Source organism: Pseudoliparis swirei, chromosome 19 (genome assembly GCF_029220125.1).
Source record: "Pseudoliparis swirei isolate HS2019 ecotype Mariana Trench chromosome 19, NWPU_hadal_v1, whole genome shotgun sequence".
Classification (NCBI taxonomy): Eukaryota; Metazoa; Chordata; class Actinopteri; order Perciformes; family Liparidae; genus Pseudoliparis; species Pseudoliparis swirei.
Window position 1 is genome coordinate 4,135,151 of NC_079406.1, and position 25,044 is coordinate 4,160,194.

General features: G+C 46.6%; 1 protein-coding gene across 3 annotated transcripts; it reads right to left on the reverse strand.

Moving 5' to 3' along the window:
* Positions 1-1,282: 1,282 nt before the first annotated feature.
* Positions 1,283-11,702, reverse strand: lpar4 (lysophosphatidic acid receptor 4). 3 transcript variants are annotated; one of them, XM_056440040.1, is made up of 5 exons: positions 11,515-11,702; positions 7,302-7,366; positions 5,477-5,536; positions 2,386-3,131; positions 1,283-2,300 (listed from the first exon to the last, which is right to left on the reverse strand). In XM_056440040.1, the coding sequence occupies exons 4-5, from the start codon at positions 2,950-2,952 to the stop codon at positions 1,830-1,832; spliced, it is 1,038 nt and encodes a 345-aa protein (XP_056296015.1). In that variant the 5' UTR covers positions 2,953-3,131; positions 5,477-5,536; positions 7,302-7,366; positions 11,515-11,702; the 3' UTR covers positions 1,283-1,829. The 3 variants fall into 3 exon arrangements, with proteins under 3 accessions (XP_056296015.1, XP_056296016.1, XP_056296014.1); XM_056440041.1 differs by lacking the exon at positions 7,302-7,366; XM_056440039.1 differs by lacking the exon at positions 7,302-7,366 and having other exon boundaries at positions 5,477-5,552.
* Between the last annotated feature and the right edge of the window lie 13,342 nt (positions 11,703-25,044).

Here is a 25,044-nt window from a genome sequence, read left to right on the forward strand (position 1 = left end):
TGGCCACTAGAGGTCAGAGCAGACCGACGCTCTCAGTTTGAAGGGCGGATGGCTCCATTGAAGGTCACGAGCGTCTTCTGCCGCTAGATTTCGGGCGCATTCTCGACACGCACCGCTCACGGGTCGGAGGTCGCCTCTCGTTTCCCGCTCGACGCTCGACCCGTGACCCAAACCCCAGAAGAGTCCGTCTCCACTGCTGGATGCACATGGGTCACACCACTCACACTATCAGAGACTTATCATCTCCCCCCTCTCTCTCTCTCCATCTCTCTCCCCCCCTCTCTCTCTCCCCCCTCTCTCTCCATCTCTCTCTCTCCCCCCTCTCTCTCTCCATCTCTCTCTCCCCCTCTCTCTCCATCTCTCTCTCTCCATCTCTCTCCATCTCTCTCATCTCTCTCCATCTCTCTGTCTCCATCTCTCTCCATCTCTCTCATCTCTCTCTCTCCATCTCTCTCTCTCCATCTCTCTCTCTCTCCCCTCTCTCCCTCTCTCTCTCCCCATCTCCCTCTCTCTCCATCTCTCTCTCCCCATCTCCCTCTCTCTCCCCCCATCTTTCTCTCTCTCTCTCCCCTCTCTCTCTCTCCTATCCTGTACAGACTGCTGCTGCTGCTGCAGTTGTTGAGGTGGATGACATTCCCACATAAGGCCATGAATCTCCGGCTCATGCAGAAGCAACTTGAGCTCACGTCTTGCACAACGTCTCAGACGACCCCCAGCTGCCGGGCTTTTTTTGGAAGCTTAAACACACAATCTGGCCGGGATGTTTTGTTTTTTGTGGATTGGAATATATTTAATTCAATAAAAGGTTACAGATGGAATAACAGCTCTCTCCGAGCTCGCTCGGTGTCAGAAGTCACATCCCGCGTGACGGCTCGAGGTCTTTTTTTCGGTTCACAAATTCATGCCGCAAACATCTGGATCAGCTGCAACACTGTTTTTGCCGTCGGTGCAGCAGCGTAACGCAATGATTTTGCGTGTTTGGTCAACAGAGTTCAGTCCAGTGAGTGAGAGACTTTAAACCGATCTGCGGTGTGAGGCCAGATTAAGACAGAGAGCCCTCATTCAGAAGCAAACAATGGAGCATTGCTCCGGTCTTCATAAGCACACGGGCCAAGGTCCTCGCCGGGGTCTGAGCCGCCCGCCGCTCTGACAGCAAGATCGATGGAAAGGAAGAAAAACTCAACTCGTGAGTTCAGACCCACCGACAGGCTGACAAACACCAGCTCGGATTAGTTTGACCGACTCAACGAGGCGGCGGGGAAATAACAACTGCAGCCACGACAGCGATTCAAAACAAACATTTAATGGCCTCAAACGTAAACACGAGACACATTCCTGTGTTATAATCGCGGTGGCTCTCACCGCGCTAACGAGTGTCGGAACATTAAAGGTCTAACGGGATATAATGTGCTGTGAGAAGCGTCAACAATACAACTTCAGGGCTCCAGAGTGCTTAACGGCGTATTCCAACAACGCGGATGGAAACTCTCCGTTCTGCCCACGGTGCATGTTGTGCGTGTTGTGCGTGTTGTGCGTGTTTGTGCGTTACGCCGCGGCCTCTTTTAGAGGCTCGGCGTGTCTCCGGACAACCGGGTGTCCGATCCCCGGAGCGTTCTCTCATAATAAAACACACACAGATACATTCCTCCGCTCTCCAGTGGTGGATTAATCCGTAAAGCCCAGGCCATACCTCGGGGTTTACCTCCGGACTTTAACTAATCTGCCGAGTTATGCGTTTGTCACTTCCAGGAACAAACAGCTGATTGCTTTGTTTTAAAAAAATTCAGGGCTCCCATCAAACCAACACTGTCCTCCTTCATCTTCCTTCTTCAGAACCGACTCTCGGACGTCTTTGACTCTTTGCCGTTGTGCGTGTCTTTGGGCAGAGTGTTCGCCGCGTCCGGGGCGTCGCTGCGGGGCAAACTCTCGGGCCGAGACCCGGACCCTCTGCCGCCCGAGGTCAAGCTCTTCTGGAAGCTCTCCGAGGTGAAGTAGTAGACCACGGGGTCCAGGCAGCAGTTGAGGCTGGCCAGGCACAGGGTGATGGGGTAAAGAGTTCGGGCGAAGCGCTCCACGCCGCAGTTATCCAGGGCCTGCGTCCGCACCAGGGCGTACAGGAAGAGGACGGAGTTATAGGGCACGAAGCAGACGACGAAGATGGCCAGGTGGACCAGAATCATCCGGAGGACGCGCTTCTTGCTGTTGCAGCCGTGACCGACGGCCACCGGACGCCGCAGCGTTCGCAGAACGAGCGAGGAGCATACCAAGTTGGCCAGGAGGGGGAGAAGGAAGCCCACAATCTGGGAATGAAATAAGAAGCACAACAAACATCTCTGGTCGGCCATCGACGGCATCTTTGTGAACACGTCCGACCGCCTCACTCACCTCGATGAAGATGGTGATCTTGGACAGGTAGGTCTGCCAGGTGCTCTTGGAGAAGCCCTCGAAGCACGTGGTGGCTTTGTGCTTGTTGTTCGTGGTGGAGAAGAAGGTCACGGAGATCCCGCCCCCGACAGTGGTCAGCCACACGGCGGCGCACACCAGCGCCGCGTTCCTGCGCGTGCGGACGGCGCGCGAGCGGAACGGGTAGACGATGGCCAGGAAGCGGTCCACGCTGATGCAGGTGAGGAAGAGCATGCTGCCGTAGATGTTGGTGATGAAGGCGGTGCCCGACACCTTGCACAGCCGGTCTCCGAAAGGCCAGTGGCGGTTGACGTTGTAGAAGACCTTGAAGGGCAGCGTGAAGACGAACACCAGGTCGGACAGCGCCAGGTTGGTCATGAACATGGTGGTCTCGTTGCGCAGCTTCATCCGGAAGCAGAACACGAAGAGGGCGGCGCAGTTGGTGACGAGGCCGAGGACGAAGACCACGCTGTACACCGCCGAGTACAGGTTGTACTTGAAGGAGTCGTCGATGCCGCAGTCCTCCGTCCCGGTCTCGTTGAGCACCATGGCGAGCGCTTCAACAGGGGCGGGGGGGGGGGCGGGGGGGAAAACAAAAGGGTACGCCAAGGATGGCAGGAAATGGTGTGAGGGGGGGGGGGGGGGACCGGAGGGGTCAGCAGGGGCTCCACCAGTCGGGTCTCCTCCAAGTCATCGTTCACACAGTCAGGAAACAGCTGCAGGTCATCCTGTGGAGAGGGAAGGAAACACAGATGAATGAAGGTGACATGGCACAGTGGGACATGGTGTACACCTTGTGCTGCGTACTATAGTATATAGTACGAGGTACGGTACACATGTCGTGTATTTCATGTTTTTCAGTGTACAGAAGGCAGACAATCTTAACTATTGTTACCATGTCAGCCGGAGTTGTCGGATATTAACGAGACGTCTGACTTTTTTAAATGTTCGACGGACGTGTAAATAAAAAAGAAATATTTAAAAAACTTCACAATAAACTTTGTGAGTCGTGTTTACATTACGTTTCATTTAGCTGACATTAAGTTGCATCGATACGCGGCAGACGCGGCTACAGGGAGCAATTCAGGGTCAAGTTTTTTCCATGACTTTTCCAGGCCTGGAAATGACCATTTTAAAATTCCATGACTTTTCCAGGTTTTCCAGGTTGACCGTACAAACCCTGCTTGTTGTCGTTTGTCTGTGTGAGTCACAACAACAGACTGTTATTCACAGAGCTTGGCCACCAGGCCGGGAGGCGCCAATGAGAGACGCCGGTACGTCATCGGGCGACCTTGGATCCAGCGGTTCTGAAGGTCGATTAATATTATGACGTCAAATCTGTATCCCAACTCTGCAAAGTGCCGGCGGTCGGCCAGGGAGTCTCTGGACGGATTCACTTCTATCGCTCTTTTCACCTCACACACACACACACACACACACTCATAAAGGCGACGCTGTGTGTGTGTGTGTGTGTGTGTGTGTGTGAGCGGTCCATCAGCCCTGTCCCGTGCCAGCTGCAGTGTGACATCTTTACTGCGTTTTCACACGCCTCCTCAGACAAGTTTTGGGAGCTCACAATACCCTCACTGTACCCATCTCCCACACACACACACAACACTTACATACGCACATGTACATATGCACACACACACTGTAGGGTTCTGTGGCTCGGTCCCAGGACTGCTCGACAGTTTACATGAAACCAGAATCTCCTCCACTTCAGACCTGCAGAGGCACATTTAACGCACGTGGAGGATCTCCAGGAGTCCCCCACTGGGGAATTTCTCAGACCTGGATTTTTATGCACAGGTTCGAGGACAGCTGCACATTTAAAAGGGTTCCCCCCCCCGACCGATCGACAGAAACGGGCCCCTGGGACCCGCTGCTCTGATGGGATCGAGTTCAGGCTCAGCTCACATCCAGCTGTTCCTTTCTCTCACACGCTAGGAGGAAGGAGGAAGGAAGAGGGAGGGAGAGTTGAAGGACGACCAGGCGTGCGGTGTTGCAGCGGACATCACTCACAGCCAGCAGAGCCGACGGAGCTTCACGGCGTGTGCGTTAAATCAGAAAGGTGTCGGGCTGCGTCACACTCAAGCAATATCATGGTTACGTGAATATGAAGTCCTCAGAACACTTCTATATAAGGTTTGCAATGTGCTGAAACTGTTCGAGCGCGCACACACACACAGGATTTGTGTTGAGACTGTGGAAGAAAGTTGGGTGCTGACCGGATTGAGCTTGAATCAGCCCCTTTAAGACTTGAGGCCAAGTGTAATTCAGAAGCGTACTGTGCACTCAGCATAATAAATAAATAAAATGTTGAGGTACATGTGCTTTAAATATTCCCATTTCAAGCAACTTTATACTCCTACTCCAATGTAGTTTTGAAGACTATTAAACTCTTAACTACATTAATTTGATGACATACTTTCAGAAAACAGATGGATAAACTAATACATAATTATAAATTATTGCTTTGGATTAAGCAACTAAGCAGTTTATTAAGTCTCCCCCTTTACCAGCAGCAACATGCACACAGCAAAACATCATTATTTACAGGCTGGTCATATATTCTGAAATGGGCAACACGTTTTGTACATTAAGTACACGTTAATGCTGACACGTGTGTACTTTTACTTTAGTTATATTGTGTTATTGCCACTTAAATTAAAGATCAGAGTACTTCTTCCACTAACTGCGTGATTGGTGGTGAATGTGCACGAGTCTATAAAAAGTGTTGTTTTGTGCCCCTGAACACATTTAATGAGCCTTTGTGATTTCCCTCATCTATAATTAAATTCGTAGCAACAATAAAAGGTGCACTTGTTATTTAAATGGCATTAGGCTGCATTACAGGATGCCACAACGTGTAGCTGCATGTTATCCGCTCTCAACTGGTGTAATTGGATGTTGCGGCTGTACATTAAGTTAGCGGTTAGTTCTCCGGTGTGGAAAGCAGTTTGAGTTTATTTTATTTAAAGCAGCCGCTCATAAGTTTCCCACAACTAAAGACAACAACACGTAAACTTCCCTCCACGAAGAGGACGGTGCCTTTGAGTGAAGACGGACTTACGGGCGGCGAAAAGGATGACAGCTCTCCTCCTGCTCACCGGGGTTCGTCGGTCCGCCGCAGCTGTCAAAAGAAAAACCTCCACACTTGTTGCTGGTTTTTGTCTCCCGGGTGTTCCCCCCTCCCCCCCCTCCTGCCCGAGGCCCCCCTGGACCCGGCCGACGCGTAGAGAAGTCACGGGGTCCCCCTTCTTCCAGCGGGTGAGCGGTGTATGCTCCTCATTTAATCCCAACGGCTCGCTCCGTCAGTTAGTAGTGTGTGTGTGTGTGTGTGTGTGTGGGGGGCGCGCGCTTCACATCCCACCGCCTCTGGGACGGTTTGTGTGCGCGAGGCGTGTTCGTGAGCGCGCGCACGCGCGGGGGCTTGAACGGAGGGGCTGCTCGCGCGGCGACAGGAAACGAGACAATGGACGCCTCGGCTGGGCAGTGTAGGGGGAAGGGGGGAGGAGGGGAGTGGATACAGGATAGTGGAGAAGGAGAGAAGGACATAGGGGGGCATGCTGCTGTCATATTATCAGGGCTCTCAAGTCTCACGCATTGAGCGTGAGACTCACGCATTTCGGTCTTAACTCACGCACTCCTGCCACACATCGTATTTCTCACGCTGAAAAAAACTCTCGGCTATTTAATGTTTGAATGCAGGGGTGCTCAATACGCCGATCGTGATCGATCGCTGCAGAGTTCCGACGCCCGTCTGCGCGCATCGGGACGGAGCAAAGAAAGAGTCACTAGCACCAGGGTTGCCAGGTCTGTGTGACAAAACCAGCCCAATGGCCAATTAAAACCAGCCCAAAACCAGCCCAATGGTCAATAAAACCAGCCCAGAAACCAGCCCAATATCAGAACTCAAAATATGCCCGTGCCAAACCATATACACTGCTCTTAAAGTCCATATAGGCACAACTCCTTCATGATGCCCTCCCTGAGATAGGAAAGTGACCCACGGCAAGCATTGTCGACGGGGGGGGGGGGGGGGGGGGGTTGCAAGTGGGAGTGTGCTCACCTGTGTGCGCGCGGATGTGTCGGCGCGCATCACGGCAGAGCATGTCAGTTTGGTAGGACTTGGGTATAAATAAATTATTTCATTTAAAATATGGATTTTTATTTAAAGATATTCATGTAATTTGCATGCAAAATAGGTCTACCCGAACCAGCGGACAAAAAATTCAACCCGCGGCAACACTTCAAAAGTAGCCCAATTCCGCGGGAAAACGGCGGACCTGGCAACACTGCCACTCAAAGGGGAACATACGGGGTCTCTTTGCCTCGTGTCCAGGGGGGAAACAGCGCCCCCAAAGACTTGTGGCCAAAGATATATCGCATCGGAACTACCAGAGAGAAGTTACTTTTGTTTGTCCTGATGTGCGCGCACACGCCGGCATCCGAGGGGGGGGGGGGTGCAAGTGACTTTTTTTTGTCCCAATGTGCGCGCACACGCCGGCATCCGAGCTCTGCGGCGCGCGAGACGGGGATCGGAGTCGTGTTAACGCGACACGTAGAGACAGAATGACATGCTGCTGGTTCGAGACGACCAACAACAGACGGATTGGAAGCTCATTCTGCGCATGCGTTAAATGCGTTAAAAAACTAGTTAAACATGTAATTTAATTAACTGAGTTAACGCGTTATTTTTCACAGCACTAATATATACATATATATATAAACACAGCTGAATTCTAAAATGAAAAAAAGAAATAATATAAAACAAATGAAATGAATAAAAAAACTAATTAAATACCACGGACCTGGCAACACTGACTAGCAGTAAACACATTAAAGTAATAATGACATGAAAAGAAAACCACAAATCATAAAATCAAGATACGAACCGTTATCTTTGTGTGTACGCGTGTGCGTGTGCGTGGTCCTGCTTGTCCTCTGGGCGCTGCTCATCCTACACACACATGTCTGCAATCAGCTAATTAATCACCCTGGCGGTGTGTATATATACATATATACATATATATATATGTATATATGTATATATATATACATATATATATAAATACACTACCGTTCAAAAGTTTGGGGTCATCCAGACAATTTCGTGTCTTCCATGGAAACTCACTTTTATTTATCAAATGAATTGAAAATTGAATCGAAAATATAGTCAAGACATTGACAAGGTTAGAAATAATGATTAATATTTGAAGTATTAATTTTGTTGTCCAAACTTCATGCTCAAAGGAAGGCCAGTCGCACCTGGATGGAACCGATGTCTCTGTGAGAGTCACTTTCTTTGACTTCTCCAGTGCATTTAACACCATCCAGCCACTGCTGCTGAGTGAGAAGCTGCGGGTGGCCGGTGTGGACGCGTCCACCATCTCCTGGATCACTGACTACCTCACAGGCAGACCACAGTTTGTCAGAATGGGCCGTGTGCTGTCTGGAACGGTGGTCAGTGATGTTGGAGCCCCACAGGGAACTGTTCTGTCTCCCTTCCTCTTCACCCTGTACACCAGTGACTTCCAGTACAACACGGAGTCATGCCATCTGCAGAAGTACTCTGATGATTCTGCAGTGGTCGGGTGTATTAGGGATGGACGGGAGGAGGAGTACAGGGCAGTGGTGAGTGACTTTGTAAAGTGGGCGATGAGAACCACCTGCGGCTGAACGTGGCCAAGACCAGAGAGATGGTGGTGGACTTCAGGAGGAAGGCGACAGCTCCTACACCTCTGAGTGTCCTGGGAGTGGACGTGGACATGGTGGAGGAGTACAAGTACCTGGGCGTCTCCATCGACAGCCGACTGAACTGGAAGGCCAACATCAACGCTGTGTACAAGAAGGGGATGAGTCGTCTCTTTTTCCTGAGAAAGCTTCGATCCTTCAACGTGTGCAGCAAGATGTTGGAGTTATTCTACCAGTCGGTTGTGGCCAGTGTGCTGCACTTTGCCATTGTCTGCTGGGGGAGCAGCATCGGAGCCGGTGACACCAGCCGTCTTAACAAACTGGTTAGGAAGGCTGGCTCCATCATCGGCTGCCAGCTGGAGCACCTGGAACAGGTGGTGGAGAGGAGGTCGTTGAAGAAACTGCTGTCCATATTGGACAACCCGGACCACCCTCTCCACCACCTCCTACAGGGACAGAGGAGTACTTTCTCCAGACGTCTCCTCACGCTCCGCTGCCACAAGGACAGATACAGGAGAACATTCCTGCCGACGGCTATGAGGCTCTACAACAGTTCACCTCTTGCCAGATCACCCTAACCCTTCTTATATTTTGTGTTTTGTTTTTTTATTCTTGTGTGTTGCTGCTACTGACTCGACAAATTTCCCCTTGGGGATTAATAAAGTATATATCTATCTATCTATCTATCTATCTAGCTTATATCACCAGCATAACTGTTTTCAGCTGTGCTGACATAATTGCACAAGGGTTTTCTAATCAGACATTAGTCTTCTAAGGCGATTAGCAAACACAATGTACCATTAGAACACTGGAGTGATCGTTGATGGAAATGGGCCTCTATACACCTATGGAGATATTTCATTAGAAACCAGACGTTTCCACCTAGAATAGTCATTTACCACATTAACAATGTATAGTGTGTATTTTTGATTAATGTTATCTTTATTGAAAAAACAGTGCTTTTCTTTGAAAAATAAAGACATTTCTAAGTGACCCCAAACTTTTGAACGGTAGTGTATGTATATATATATCCTCAGGAGTGTCAACAAGCAATTCATTATCTACACCTAATTGTGGTGGCAGCACGGAGGCCTCGCGACGTCTCTGGTTTTTAATGTGTTCCTTGTTTTCTTGTACCTGAACTAATCCTGGTCCGTTTCCATGCTCCAGGGATTCCGGAGCATAATAATCTGAACTTCCCCTGGTGGGACACTGTCCTTGCACAAACAAATCCCATGTATAAGTAAAGTTCAAAATGGGGATAATGTCTTCAACCAATCACACTATGATGAGCACAAGGGCATTGTGGGGGATCAAAGTCCCGCCGCCCTGTTGCTACAATACAATCTTCTTGTCTGAGGCTACCAAAAGAGTTATTTTTAGCCAGGTGATAGGACATGTTCCCATTGTGTTTAGGCTGGCATGGGGCTGTGTGTGTGTGTGTGTGTGTGTGTGTGTGTGTGCAGCAGAGAGAGAGGTACTTGACAGAGAGGAAGTGGACTTTGGGGGTAGCGTCTGGCAGGCTGAACACACTACAATAGCAGCAGGGAGGACAGGATATCCTGCTTACTGCCACACACACACACACACACACAATACATTACATGGCACCACTTGTCTTTAACCTTTGGATTGTTGGTGTTGAAGTGCGTGTGTTTAAAGAAGTCGTACGCTGTGATAAACACGTGGTTCTTTAATGAAGTTGCACAGCCAGCTCAAAAATATTGCTTTAAAATCACTTTAAAATCTTCTTTTAACCCTCCTGTTACCTTCACATTTACGAACATATTTTACCCTTGGGGTCAATTTGACTCCAGCAATTAAAACTTCCAGAAAATTATTAGAATTAATATTGTTTCCCAAGTTTAAGTGTCAGGTACTTTATGTTTGTTTGTTGACTACCTAAACAGCCTTTTAAATAAATTAAAAAGTTGATATTTCTTATATGTTTTACACACTGAAAAACAGCCTGGGGTCAAATTGACCCCGAAGAACACCGATGGGTACAAGGTGGGTACAGGACATTGAAAACATATCATCATGTGAATGTTATGTTTTCCCAGTTGTCCCCAATAAATTAGGAAAAGTCAAGAAATATGAAGCAAAAAATAATGATGTCAATAACTTTTTTAGAGACGTAAAACATTGAACGGGGTCAATTTGACCCAAAGGTAACAGGAGGGTTAAAGACTTTCCTGTCACTGGAATTTGAAACGCACACAGTTTTTGGGCGGCGGTGTCCCACAGGGGGAAATGTAAATTGTGGTATAAGGCAAAAAAAACAATGTTCATATTAATATATTCACCTTACATGTCAGAGGAGAACCTCAGATGAGACACTATTTTCATTTCATATACTTACTATCCTGAGCGGGAACATTAAGGTGTGTATCAGGACTATTCATATCCAAATATTTCAGTCTGAATCAGCCCTCCTGACCAACATTGTTTATTGTTCCCCCGGTCCTCTCGGCCTCCATGTCCTCGACTTCCTCTCTCTGTGTGTGTGTGTGTGTGTGTGTGTGTCACCTCTCAGCTCACACACCTTTCGGCTCTTCACACACTCGTAGACTCAGCTACCGCGCTCGTGTCGTGTCTCATGCGTTGAAGGGTCCACTCAAGTTATTTAGTGTGTATGCTGATTGGCTGGTAACCTATATGCCTCTGTGTGCTAGAACATCTATTTGCCAGCCTGCTTTGCCAAATTAAGGTTTTGGGAAACACCTGAGATTGGATATTCGTTTTGAGTGACTGATGTTTTCGTACTAAAAATTTATTTTAGGTGGATTTTTTTGTGGCTCTTTAGAAGTTTCGACGATCGAAGGCCAAACGCCGCAAAGAATGATTTCACCTGTCAGTTAATCTTTAAAGTTACATATCGTGTAACACCCACATGACCTGGTCTGACAAGCGGATTGCGCAACGATTGCGCAACGATAGCGTAACGCAGGTTGTCGCCGCCGATGAACCGACGGTCAGGGCGGCCGTGTTGGGCCGAGAAAAAACAATGGCGGATGGTCGAATGTCAGGACTGGACGAACTGAGAAGACGTGTTCGTTTTCATTGGGTCGCGGAAACGTCCCCCCAGTCCTAACACACACACACACACACACACACACACATTCCGCCCACCTGATTCTCCGTGTTTGGTAACGGTAACCAAGCTGCGCTGCCCCGGCCCAGTCCTTTGTGAGTCCCCCCAACCAGAACAAAGACCCCATTACTGCTCTCTCTCTCTTTCTCTCTCTCTCTCTCTCTCTCCCTCCATCGCCTCTCTTCCTCGACCCCTCCGCTCTCTTTTAATGCGATGATGAGTGTGTTTCCTTTGCTCCTCTCCCCTCGCCTCCGTCCATCCTCTCATTCATCGGCTTCAGGAGGGTTTTTAGGGGGGCAGCCCCGTCGGGCCGTACATACCTCGGCCGTGACAACAGGAGCCGGACAAAAGGCTGCGAGGCAGTAAAAACACAGGAGCTCCGCGTGTTTTTTACGGATTGATATCAACGCGACTGAGTGTGTACGTGTGTCCGTCCACAGCTGACCTTAGCCCCCCCCCGGGAGACAGCCTAGACCTGATTAGAGGCCAAGCTCGTCTGCAGCGTGGCGACGCCCCGGATCAATGCTGCGGAGGTGTCGACAGCGGACGCTCCGCGGGCCTCCGCATGGAGATGGAGCAGCAGTTGTTTACCCCACTGATAGTGAGAGGTGGAGCATGAGCTGCTGCCCCCCCCCCCCCCCCCCTCTGAGAGGCGAGACAGGCTGACCTGACTGACCCCGGCCTGGTTGTCTGCTTGATGTAATGGGCTGATGGACTTTGCCTGCACAGCGGAGAGTGGTCTGTCAAAGGTTTGATGAGCTCAACGTTTCTTCTTTTGCAAGGCGACTTGTTTTTGTTGTGCAAACCTTCAACAACAACAAAAAGGTAATTTCAAAGTGCTTTGCGTAAGACTGGGAAGTATTTCATAAAAGAATCACAAGGCAATGTACAACAACAAAAAGACATCGGATTTAAAAGGGTCAAATAAAAAGAAGAAGATGTACAAATAAGCTCAAATAGAAGTTGATTAGTTAATTAATCTTATTTTATTTTTTATTTTCCCTTGCATGAAAACCAATTCAATTCCACGTACGTGCATACGCTGATACAGATACATCTGCACTCATCTATGAATTTTGTTTCTTTAAAAAATGTTTAAAAAGCTCACACACATCATTTTTAAATACTCTGACTTTATGATATTTTGTCCACTGTTTGTCGTCCTCTAGGTGTTACGACAATGTGGAATTTGAATACATACTCAAACTCACATTTTATAAAAAATAAATAAAAAGGCTTTTCAGAGTCTTCAGCCTTGATTTAAAAGACAGTTAGCGCAGACCTCAAGAAGCTTTCTTGGAGTGTGTTCCAGATAACGCGGTGCATATAAACTAAACGCTGCTTCTGTGAGTTTAGTTTTCACCCTGGAGACAGAAAGCAGACCCGTCCCCAGGAGGAGCTGAGAGATCTGGGCGGTCCATGGTAGATCAGAGATGTCCTTGGCCCCTAAATCCCGATCCTGCGCTTTCTAAACCATCAGCGGTGTGTGGAAGTCAACTCTTTGACCGACAGGGGGCGCTACAGCTGCACGTGACACCAACACATACATGTACTCCCATGTTTATGATTGGCCAAAATATGAGCTGCAACATGTGATTCATTTAAAAACAGTGTGTGACATCCTCTCATACACATCTTTGTTTTAAGCACAGATTACTACTGAAGGAAGTCCCTTCACAACACGCGGCCCCTGCAGGGCCCAAATGACCTTTGACCTGTTGGAGAGGACAACAGGATCTGTTGTTTCACTTAAAAGTCTGACCTCCCACATTGTCCCCAGTGCCAAAAGTGCACTCTGCCAAACAGAGAGCATCATGGGAAGGAAGACGCCTCCGCCGGTGTTCCCCGGTTGCTCTTCACACCCCCGTTGTTCCTCGGTTTCCAGCTTCAATGGATTAGTTCCAGGAACACTTGAAGCTGCAGCTACACACACACTGACACACACTGGAGCCGTCATGTTAATGAGCTTGTGTAGTCCCTCCATTCTCCTTTTGTGTCGTGCTCGTTGTTACAAAAGGACGACACGACGCACCAACGAGGACTCTGCTGCCCTCTGCTGGCCACAGCTCACACTACAACGACACCATGAAGAACTCACAAGAAGGAACTGAGCTCTCCTCCTCTTCCTCTTCCTCCTCCTCCTCCACCTCCTCCTCCTCACTCGTGTCCTGGGCGTAGGTATTAATAATAAAAATCCATTTAATTCATAAAGCCCTTTTTAAGCTACTCAAAGACACTTTACGTGTTACATTCATGCAACGTAGACACAGCTACGAGGAGCAATTCAGGGTTAAGTGCCTTGCTCAAGGACACATTCATCTTCAATATGATTTTTCTCTGTTGGGATGTGCATTAATTCATCTATGACCTTTCGTGCCCTCAGATTTGTGTAATGCCGATTGCAAACCCTGGGTTTGAGGCCTCGGTCTCATCAGCTTGACCGATTTTTATGCAGAAAAGTATTTTGTGCGTGTGTGTGTGTTTGTACTATCTGATCGGTGGCCAGCTGTTTGATACTGCACGCATTTATGGTGCGTTAGTCATATTTCATTGGGATACGTGTCTGCCAGATCAAACGGTTGAGAGACTGCAGGATGTTTACAAAATGAACCCGATCATAATTTCTCGCCGCCGAAATGTGAGATTGGGTTCCTTCACAGGCATCTCAGATGTAAACCGAGGAAACCTTTGATCCACATTTCACAATATTTCGGGGGCCCACTGTAAAGTATTCACCATGCATCCACATCATACAGGTTTCACGTGTGTACGCAGTTTATTAGAAATATGCTCATGCTGTATTTTTGGTGATTTAAATTTTTTTGGTGATTTTACCACAAAAAGCGAAAATGCACACATATAAACAGTCAATTCAAGATGTGTAATTGCCACTAGTAGCCACAGGGGCCATTGTTCTGTTCGACTATAGGCCATTATAAATAAATATTACTCAGAATACCTACTACTCATATTGAAAAAAGTTTGACTGTATAAATGAAATAGGATTTTAATGAAAGAGGCTCTTTCTCTTCTGCGGTCTTCTGAAGAGGACGGCGTGCATCCATAAGTTCACCAGCCATAATGTCCTCCTCAGGTGAGTGGAGACAGCTGGAAGGGATGGAGGAGGCATCGGACCCAGAGAGGAACTCTGAGAGGTCCGAGGTGTTGAGAAATAAGTCTGAGGTCTGGACTCCTTCACAAGGTTCGGGTGGAGCGAGAACCACAGCTCCAGCAGCGCGAGGATCCAGACCAGGTTGCAGCCGATCTGAGCCCAGCGAGAAGTCCTGAATCTCAGAGTCTGCTGAGGCCAGCGTGACACCAGCGTGGCCTCCAGCCCCAGCAGCCCCAGCAGGAGCAGGGAGGCCAGGTGGTGCACGTCCAGCAGCCGCTGACAGAGCACGCCCACCGCCTCCCTCCGCCAAGCCGACTCCCCCTCCTCCTCCTCCTCCTCCTCTTCCTCCACGAGGCCCGTCTCAGTCCACCAGGCCAGCCGGAGGGCCCAGTGCGGCAGCAGGAGAGCGTCGGTGAGGGCCAGCCGGGCCAGCAGCACCGTGGAGGGCTTGGTGGAGGTGCGAGGGGAGCGGAGCAGCAGCAGGGCCCGCAGGCTGGACGCGCAGCCCACCAGCAGGGGGAGGCCGGCCTTGTCGGGCAGCAGCAGCACCGTCACCAGCTTCAGCAGCAGGAAGCCACGCAGCCATCTTTTAGAGGTGGAGAGCTCTCCTGCTGGTGCTGAACCGGACCGGGCCCAAGAGCTCATCTCCCTGCAGAGAGGTCAACGCGTGGAAGGTTAGCTCGGTTCGCTTTGGATCTCTGCTTCACCCATTCAAAAAGGTGGAGCAGGGACACACACTGGTGGTTTAAAAAGAGCTTTACAACCCTCCTTTTTAAATATGACTAATCCGGGCCGTGTTGTGTCAGTAGGCAGAGGCCCGGCAAGGAATTCCTCAACTTTATAGGCAGCGTCGAGCATTACGGAGGTTCGACATCGCCCGCTCGTCTTGGCCACGCGCCATCGAGAGAGCAGCCGCGTGGCATGGGTTTGGTTTGAAAAAAGAAAGAAGGATAAAAGCCTCGTAATGACGAAATAAAGGGAAAGTAAATGTAACTAAGTTTGTGGATGGCAACGGTTGAGTGTCAGAGAAGTGTATCTTAGACCCGCTGACATCATAATTAAATGTTTTTAGCTCTTATAATTGTGCCCATGAGATGCCTCAGCTCTCTCCGCCCACTTCCCTCTATAATGCTGACTTCTAATGTCTAAAAGGTGTTTCTTCACATCCGACACAGCGGATTCAACCGAAGAACCACTTCACACACGTATTTACTCATAACAAAAACAATGTAAACTTGTTTGTACAAGAGACTCACCTGTGTATTGGCAGGAAGCGGAGATCCAACGTCCCGTTTCACCCCCCCCACACCTCTTCTCCCAGAGGCTTGAATGAGAATGTGTGTGTGTGTGTGTGTGTTTGCTTCAACTCGACCGGTTCTGTCCGCGGATGTCATCGCGCCTGGTGGAGGAGAGCCACGCTGCGTCTGACTCACGCTGCAGGAGAACCGGAGCCCGGGGGGGTTTCTGTGCATCACCGGCTGCCACCAGTGTGAACCTGCATGCCATTCCATCCGCCTCTTGGGAAAGAGACGCCTTCCTCGGGCGGGGTTCCACCGGCTGAGAGGTCGATGGCTCCGGTTGCAATCAAGAAATATTCATAGAAAGCACAATTACAGATCGAAGTACGACGGCCTGAAATATATCCATTTATAAGCGAGAAAAGCCAACTCCAACAAATATCAAGGTTTGTCCTTTTAAGAAAGTCCATCTCTTTCCTTTGTCTATTTGACCCTCCTGTTGTGTCGCGGGTCCAATTGACCCGCTTCCAAAAATATATTTTAAAATACTTTTTACGTATAAAACTTCTTCTGCTTACCTTATTTAGTATAATCAACGTAAAAAACCAATATATTCAAAAATATCATGTATTTGCAACCCAGGTTTATATTACAGAGATGATGTTCAGCAGTGAAAGTGGAGGATAGAAGTCTTTTTTACATACACACACACACACACACACACACACACACACACACACACACACACACACACACACACACACACACACACACACACACTTAGCAGGGGAGGGGCAAAAGATACAGAAGGGTTCTTTACAAGTTCAACGACACTCTGCAGATACATATACGACTGCACCAAGAGAATGACTGCCCTCTGACCTTTTGTCCTCTTTTATTATATAATTGATGTATCTTAACACTATGAATTAACATAAATACATTTGACTTTGACTCATTTGGCTTGATCTTGACTGAGCGGGTCAATATAACAGGTGTCTCATCTCTATCTACATTACAACTACAAAATTACAAAATGCTAATACAATTTAGGAGAAAATATGTTACGGAAGACTAATTTAATTAATATCTAGATTTTTCCAATGTACCTAAAAAATTGTTTAAACGTGTATATTTCATGAAAACAAGTGAGTTCTCCTGATTGATCTAAAATCTATGGAGGGGTGAATAACTCCATTCTACTAAAAACTGATTTAATCGTGAGTAATGACGTTGGTGATGATGCACAAACTATATTTATTCGGATTGTTTTGGTTCCTGGATAATTCAACCGGTCAAATTGACCCAGGAACGTCATCGCTGGACCTAAAAAACAAACTTAAGGAGGGTCAAACACCTTTCTCACACAACACAGAGCGCAAAAAAAAAGCAGCTTTGCATGGGAGAGTTGGTCCAAGGCAGATGGAGCCAAGATTTCCTGCACACAGCCAGTCAAGAACATTCTGGTGAACTGCACAGCTCATTATAATGAGTGTTCCCGCAGCTTGTTATCAGTGGCACGCACACTGTGAGTGTAGCGACCCACGGTTGTGATGCCAGCACACAACCGTATCCATCCCCCCGGGGAATTCTGTGTGTATATAGTCCCACAAGTTTAAGACTTCAAACCAGAAAGCCCTCGTTAAAATGTCGACCGCTCCACAGAACGCACATCATCAGACACACAATAATAACGTGGAAGCTTCCTCGGGGAGAGCTAAGTGCATTTCTCCTCGTTCCCCTGTGCACGCTAGCATCGATTCGCCAGTGTGTGTGCACACGGTCAAATATCTGTGACATCCTCGCTGGATGGGTGTGGGAGATTATGCACACAACTGAAGCCATTCCTCCGTTGGTAAAGACTCAACTTTACAGCCGATCGTCAAAAAATCGTTATCTAAATAAAGACTGGCTGGGTGAACTCCCAGGACCCCCCCCGGTGGTCTTGTGAGGGTAAAGAGCCGGTCCACAGTCCCACGACCGGGACGGAATCCACACTGCTGGGGTTAAATATGAGGTGGGACCAACGGTGAGAGCCTCCTCTCCAGCTCCCCGGGAGGCCGAGTAGTGTGATACCGCGATAGATCGAGTAAAGTAATACCATCAGTAATACTATAAGTACTAAAATACCATCAGTAATACCATAAGTAATACTATAAGTACTAAAATATCATAAGTGATGCCTTAAATAATACCATAAGTAATAGCAACAGTAATACTATAAGTGCTAAAATACCATCAATGATACAATAAGTGATACCATAAGTGATACCATAAGTAATACTATAAGTACTAAAATATCATAAGTAATTCCTTAAATAATACCATAAGTAATACCATCAGTCATACTATAAGTACTAAAATACCATCAGTAATACCATAAGTAATAGCATCAATAATACTATAAATAACACCATAAGTAATACTATAAGTAATACAATAAGTACTAAAATACCATAAGTACCAAAATGTCATCAGTAATACCATAAGTACAAAAATACCATCAGTAATAACATAAGTACAAAAATACCATCAGTAATACCAGAAGTACAAAAATACCATCAGTAATACCAGAAGTACAAAAATACCATCAGTAATACCAGAAGTACTAAAATTAAAATACCATCAGTAATACCATAAGTACAAAAATACCATCAGTAATAACATAAGTACAAAAATACCATCAGTAATACCAGAAGTACAAAAATACCATCAGTAATACCATAAGTACCAAAATGTCATCAGTAATACCATAATTACCAAAATACCATAAGTAATACTATAAGTACTAAAATACCATCAGTAATACCATAAGTACTCAAATACCATCAGTAATACCATAAGTACCAAAATGTCATCAGTAATACCATAAGTACGAACATACCATCGTTTTGCCTTTAATTGGCGGCTCTCTATTAGATATTATCAATGTGTCTCTGCTAACAGGCCACGTACCACACTCCTTCAAGGTGGCTGTTATTAAACCTCTCCTGAAGAAGCCCACTCTGGATCCAGAGGTGTTGGCTAACTACAGACCGATCCCTAACCTCCCCTTCCTCTCCAAGATCCTTGAGAAAGTGGTCGCAAATCAGTTGTGCGACTTTCTACATCATAATAGTTTATTTGAGAAATTTCAATCAGGATTTAGAAAACACCACAGCACCGAGACGGCACTGGTGAAAATTACAAATGACCTCTTAATGGCAGCAGATAAAGGACTCCTCTCTGTCCTGGTCTTGTTAGACCTTATTGCTGATAGAGGACTCCTCTCTGTCCTGGTCTTGTTAGACCTTAGTGCTGCATTCGACACCATTGACCATGACATCCTGTTACAGAGACTGGAGCAGTCGATTGGCATTTCAGGCACGGCACTAATTTGGTTTAAATCCTATTTATCAGATCGATCTCAGTTTGTATTTGTAAACGATGACGCCTCGATAACCACTAACGTTAATCACGGAGTTCCACAAGGTTCTGTGCTTGGACCAATTTTATTTACTTTATACATGCTTCCTTTGGGCAATATTATCAGGAAACACTCCATAAACTTTCATTGTTATGCAGATGATACTCAACTATATTTATCGATAAAACCAGAGGAGAGCAACCAACTCGGTAAAATTCAAGCATGTCTTAAAGACATAAAAACATGGATGACCTGCAACTTCTTGATGTTAAACTCAGACAAAACCGAAGTAATTTTAATCGGCCCTGAGCACCTCAGAGATCAATTATCTGGTGATGTGGTTTCTGTAGACGGCATTGCCCTGGCATCCAACACCACTGTAAAGAATCTTGGCGTTATCTTTGATCGGGACTTGTCCTTTAACTCCCACGTAAAGCAAATCTCAAGGACTGCATTCTTTCATCTACGTAATATTTCAAAATCAGGCACATCTTGTCTCAAAAAGATGCAGAAAAATTGGTTCACGCGTTCGTTACTTCGAGACTGGATTACTGCAACTCCTTATTATCAGGCTGCTCTAATAAATCTCTTAGGTCCCTCCAGTTGATCCAGAATGCTGCAGCTCGTGTTCTCACTAAAACTAAGAAAAGAGATCACATCACTCCTGTACTAGCTGCTCTGCACTGGCTCCCAGTAAAATCAAGAATCACTTTTAAAATTCTTCTCTTAACGTACAAAGCCTTGATTGGTGATGCACCATCATACCTTAAGTAAGTAAGTAAGTAAAAGTGTATTTATATAGCGCCCTTCGCAGTACGAATACACAGAGTGCTTTACAATAAAAACAGTAAAAACAGTACATCATCAATATCATCATGTTAAGCATAGCAGCAAGGTGCAGAAGCCAGTGCTACATTACAAATTGCGGGTGCATTACCTCCAGTACACAAGACTTTTGAGCAGTCACAAACGCAGTAGAAGAAACCAACAAACAATAAATTAAACATAGAGAGCAGAAAACCGATAACACACAGAAACCTAACCCAGAAATGCCTGTTTGTAGAGATGTGTTTTTAGCTGATTTCTGAAGCTATTTTCGGACTGAGCTGCTCTCAACACCTGCGGAAGTGTGTTCCACAGGCGTGGGGCCACTGCAGCAAAGGACCGATCGCCTTTTGTTTTAATCGTGTGCACGGCACTGCCAGGAGCCCTGGTCAGCTGACCGTAAGGACCGGCTGGGGGTGTGCTGTATGATGAGGTCATGTATATAACTGGGGGCGAGGCCGTGTATGGCCTTAAAGGTAAAGAGAAGTACTTTGTACTGGATCCTGTACTGGATTGGTAACCAGTGTAGGGCAGCCAGTATAGGGGTAATGTGACACGATTTCTTTGACCTGGTGAGTAATCTGGCAGCTGCATTTTGAACCAGTTGGAGGCGGTTTATGGATGCCTGGTTTAGACAGGTGAACAGTGAGTTGCAATAATCCAGTCTGGAGGATACAAAGGCATGTATAGCCATTTCCATCTCAGAGTGGGCGATGATGGAACGCAATTTCGCGATGTTTCGCAGGTGGAAAAAGCAATTGCGACTCAGAGTCATGACGTGTTTATCCAGCAGCATTGCCTGGTCAAAATGAATACCGAGGTTTTTAATGGTTGGGTGGACATTATTTTTGAGAGGGCCCAGATGTTCTAGTACCCTAGCTGTGGTGCCATCGGAGGCGATGACCAACACCTCGGTCTTGGTTGCATTTAACTGCAGGAGGTTGTTAGCCATCCAACCCCCGATGGCGGCTAAACACTCCATCAGGATGCTGAGGGACTGCATTTGCTCCGGTTTAAAAGAGCAAAGCAGCTGGATGTCGTCAGCATAAAGGTGGTATGTGATGCCAGAGAATGTTCTGATCAGCTGACCCAATGGGATCACTAATAGGGCAAAGAGTAACGGGGCCAGCACCGAGCCTTGTGGTACCCCGCAGTGCAGAGGGGCGGAGTCGGATTTATATGGACCAGCTGACACTGAGAAATGTCTCTCACTGAGGTAAGAGGCAAACCATTTTAGTGCTAGACCTGACACCCCAACCCAGTTCTTTAGCCTATCTAGGAGAATACTATGGTCGACTGTGTCAAAAGCTGCACTCAGGTCTAGCAGAACCTGTGAGGTTTTGGGGCAGGGATGTCTATGTGTACAGATTGTAAAGCACTCCGAGACAAATTTGTAATTTGTGAAATTGGGCTATACAAATAAACTGAATTGAATACCATAAGTTTAACATAAGTGAGCACCATTTAAGTGCCACTGAGGTTCTAATCTGTTTAAATCTGCACACCAGCCAACAAACAGTCTGAACTGCACAAACTAAACCATGTCAGCGAAGAGGAAACCACAGACGTGAACGTTGTTTCCCTTCCAGTGTTCTCTTCTCGTATCTCTTCACTCGACTTTGAGAAACACTCCACCAAACTGATCAAAGCAACGTCTCGGAGATGAAGAACATCCTGCTCGTCGTTATTGACTTTAATAAGCCTGCTTTTAAAAAACCCAACTCAACTCATCTCAAAATGAATCTCTGTGTTACGGCGTGAGAAATTCACTAAACTACTTAACAAGTTATGAAATCTCACTTCGATGAGAGGAGTGTTGCTGCCTGGGAGGCTCCGACATGTCGGGGCTCTGCATCCAGGAAACAGAAGCTCGCTACATGCTATTAAAGAGCTAGCGACGAGCTAGTGGAGATAACATTAGCTGCTAAAGAACGTTTAGCTGTCAGTGTCCCTCGGGGGATACAAGTGAGAACTAAAAGGAGAGTGTTGCTGCCTGGGAGGCTCCTACATGTCGGGGCTCTGCATCCAGGAAACAGAAGCTACCTACATGCTATTAAAGAGCTAGCGAGGAGCTAGCGAACGTAACATTAGCTGCTAAAGAGCGTTCAGCTGTCAGTGCCCCTCGGGGGGAAGAGAACTAAGAGCTAAAAGGAGAGTGTTGCTCTTCATTGGCCGGATGAATTGATTGTTTCACCACATGACCTTAAACGGTGTTAATATGTCAACGGTCTGTTAGCTTTCCGCTAACTCCGAGTTGGCCTATAAAGAAAAGAAGCAGATTCGAGCTCAGCTGAGCCAACTGACAAAGACCTCGGTCGAGAATGAGGAACGATCGAGGTCACGATTGAGTTCAGGGAAAATCACGCTGATGTTCAGAAAGGAACCGAGGTGGAGATAACAAGCAGACCACACAGAGACAATAATGGTTCTCGAATGGTTCTTTAAAAGGCTTTGTGGTTCTACGAAGAACTATCACCGAAACTGATGTTTGAGGCACCATGATAGGTTATTTGAAGAACTCTTTAAGGAACCCTGGTTTGAAAGGCCCTTTGTGGAACCAGAAATGGTGCCTTAAAGAGCAATTTTTTGAAGGTTCTTTGAGACACCTTTATTGGTTCTTTGGAGAACTATTTAAGGAAATGGTTCTTTAAAGAACCCTGGTTTGAAAGGTTCTTTGTGGAACCAGAAATGGTGCCTTAAAGAGCAATTTTTTAAAGATTCTTTGAGACAACTTTAAAGGTTATTTTGATAGAATATTTTGGAGAATATTGATATTGTTATTAAGGTATTATGAAGCATAGGGGTAACGTTTACTCCATGCAAATGTAAATGGCAAGAATTAATGTATGTTGCATGAGAGTGACTGTATGTTAGTATTATAGATTGAAGTAGCCGGTTGGAATCTGTGAAGTGACTGACAATAATAGACGGGACTTTTATTGTGAAAATACTTGACCGGAAGTGACGTTTTGACTCGGGGCCAGTGACATTCGACCCTTCCATTGTTCTAGCGGGACTTTGAACCAATCACTAGGTGTTAAAGGCCGGACTCACCTTTGAGAGTGAGGATTGGCTGATTTTGAGTCTAAGACTCTGTGGATTAGAGATATTGGGGCTCTTCGACAAGGACCCCGACGCCGGAAGGCTGAGGAGCCGATGAAGACCATGATCGTGAGGCCTTGAATGTTTGTTTTACACTTCCTGCCATTAAATGTTGATAACTTAATTCACGCGCGCCCGGAAGCCTGTTTTCCATCATTTGCGAAGTGCCCAGTTTCAGAACATCCTTACAGTGCCTAAAAAAACCATTTTTTTTAAAGGTTCTTTGAGACACCTGTATAGGTTATTTGAAGAACTATTTAAGGAAATGTTTCTTCAAAGAACCCTGGTGTAAAAGGTTCTTTGTGGAACCATAAATGGTGCCTTAAAGAACCATATTTTGAAGGTTCTTTGAGACACCTTTCTCGGTTATTTGGAGAACTCTTTAAGGAAATGGTTCTTTAAAGAACCCTGGTGTGAAAGGTTCTTTGTGGAACCATAAATGGTTCTTCTATGGCATCACTCTGAAGAACCATTTTCGGTTCCAGATGACACCTTCGTGGTTCTGTGTGCAGAGGCCTGAGTGTTTGCATTAACCTGAACCGTGTCGGAGGAACCGGGCTCCCTTCTATTAAAATTTGCTTTCTTAACCTTGTTTTTATTCATGGGGTGGAACCGCTCCGTTGCCGTGTTATTGTGTGTTTTACCAGACCTGCCCAGTCCTGTTGCTGCAACAGTGCCACAGGGCTAGAGCTCTGTTGTGTTTGAATCTGACGGCTCCAGGAACGTCGCCAGACTATATTTGATCACTTGAATCAACAGATAATACACTTTAAAGGTTGTTATTCTGAGTGATAAAGTTTCATTCAGTGAGCTTTTAGTGCTTTTACACACACACACACACACACACACACACACACATACACCCCACACACACACACTCTATCAATGTAGAATAGTACTTTGACCAATTGCACGCTGTCCTGGGATGAGGCACTTAGCCCATTAAGCCTTTTGACTTCCCGTCCACATTATTGGATATTACAGATCGCTGAAATTATGACCCGCGAAGAAACCGCACTATAGCTCATGAAAAAACACTCAATTTAACCACCTAGACGCAGCCAGGTCAAAAAACAAGTCGTTCTTCGCAGTTCACTTCTGCACCGCGGAGCGAATAGAGTAACAACTCTCTGAGCCGGTGGCGTTGATACCGATAACTCCTGAGTGGGTTTGGATGTTGGTCTTCGCTGGTCCCTAACCACTAAGTGATGAATTATCCTAACAACCTATCAGATGCAAAAATTAGTTTGCCCATTTCCGCAGTCCATTTACTCCCCACAAATCACACTCATTAGAGAGATTTCAAAGGAAATGCTGGGTAATAACTAAATGTCTCCCATCATCCAGGGGCAGGGGCTGTCTTCATGGACCCGGGTGTAGTTTACATCCCTCTGCCGCCTCACACCTCAGGATTAATACAAGGTGTTATAATAATATAGAAAAATGCTCTTGACTTGTTTCTGAAGGACGGATGACTCGGTCAAGAGGAGCAAGAGGAGCAAGAGGAGCAAGAGGAGCATCGGAGGACATTAAATGAGGAGATGATGTACAGATGAGGATACAGGCATGTGACAAGCCGGGTCTTTGAGCATCTGTCCAGCTCATAACAGTCAGAGTGTGACGTGAAGGGGGATCCAGGCAAATGTTTAACCCTTGTGTTGCCTTCGGGTCATTTTGACCCGAATCAATATTACACCCTCCCCCCGCCTTAGGATTAATTTGACCCCATTCAATGTTTAATGTCGGTGTTCTTTCGGTAGTCAACAAACAAACATAAAGTGCCTCACACTTAAACTTGGAAAACAATATTAATTCTAATAATTTTCTGGAGGTTTTAATTGCTGGCGTCAAATTGAACCCAAAGGGTAAAATATGTTAGTAAATATAAAGGTAACAGGAGGGTGAAACATTGAATCGGGTCAAAATGACCCATAGGCGGGGGGAGGGTGTAATATTGATTCGGGTCAAAATGACCCGAAGGCAACACAAGGGTTAAATGGAATAGGATTATTATTGATGTCCACAATGTGGACGAGCTCTCGGCTGATCAAAATGAATAAACTCAATTCAATTCAGTTTTATATAGCCCAAAATCACAAATTTGCCTCAGAGGGGTTTACAATCGGTACACATACGACATCACTGACCTTTGACCTTTCACATCGGA

Excerpts from the sequence above, each read along its gene's own strand:
- lpar4 (XM_056440041.1), bottom strand. The coding sequence starts at position 2,952 with ATGGTGCTCAACGAGACCGGGACGGAGGACTGCGGCATCGACGACTCC. Across the intron at positions 2,301-2,385 it reads AGATCACCATCTTCATCGAG|ATTGTGGGCTTCCTTCTCCC; the intron begins GTGAGTGAGGCG and ends TTTCATTCCCAG.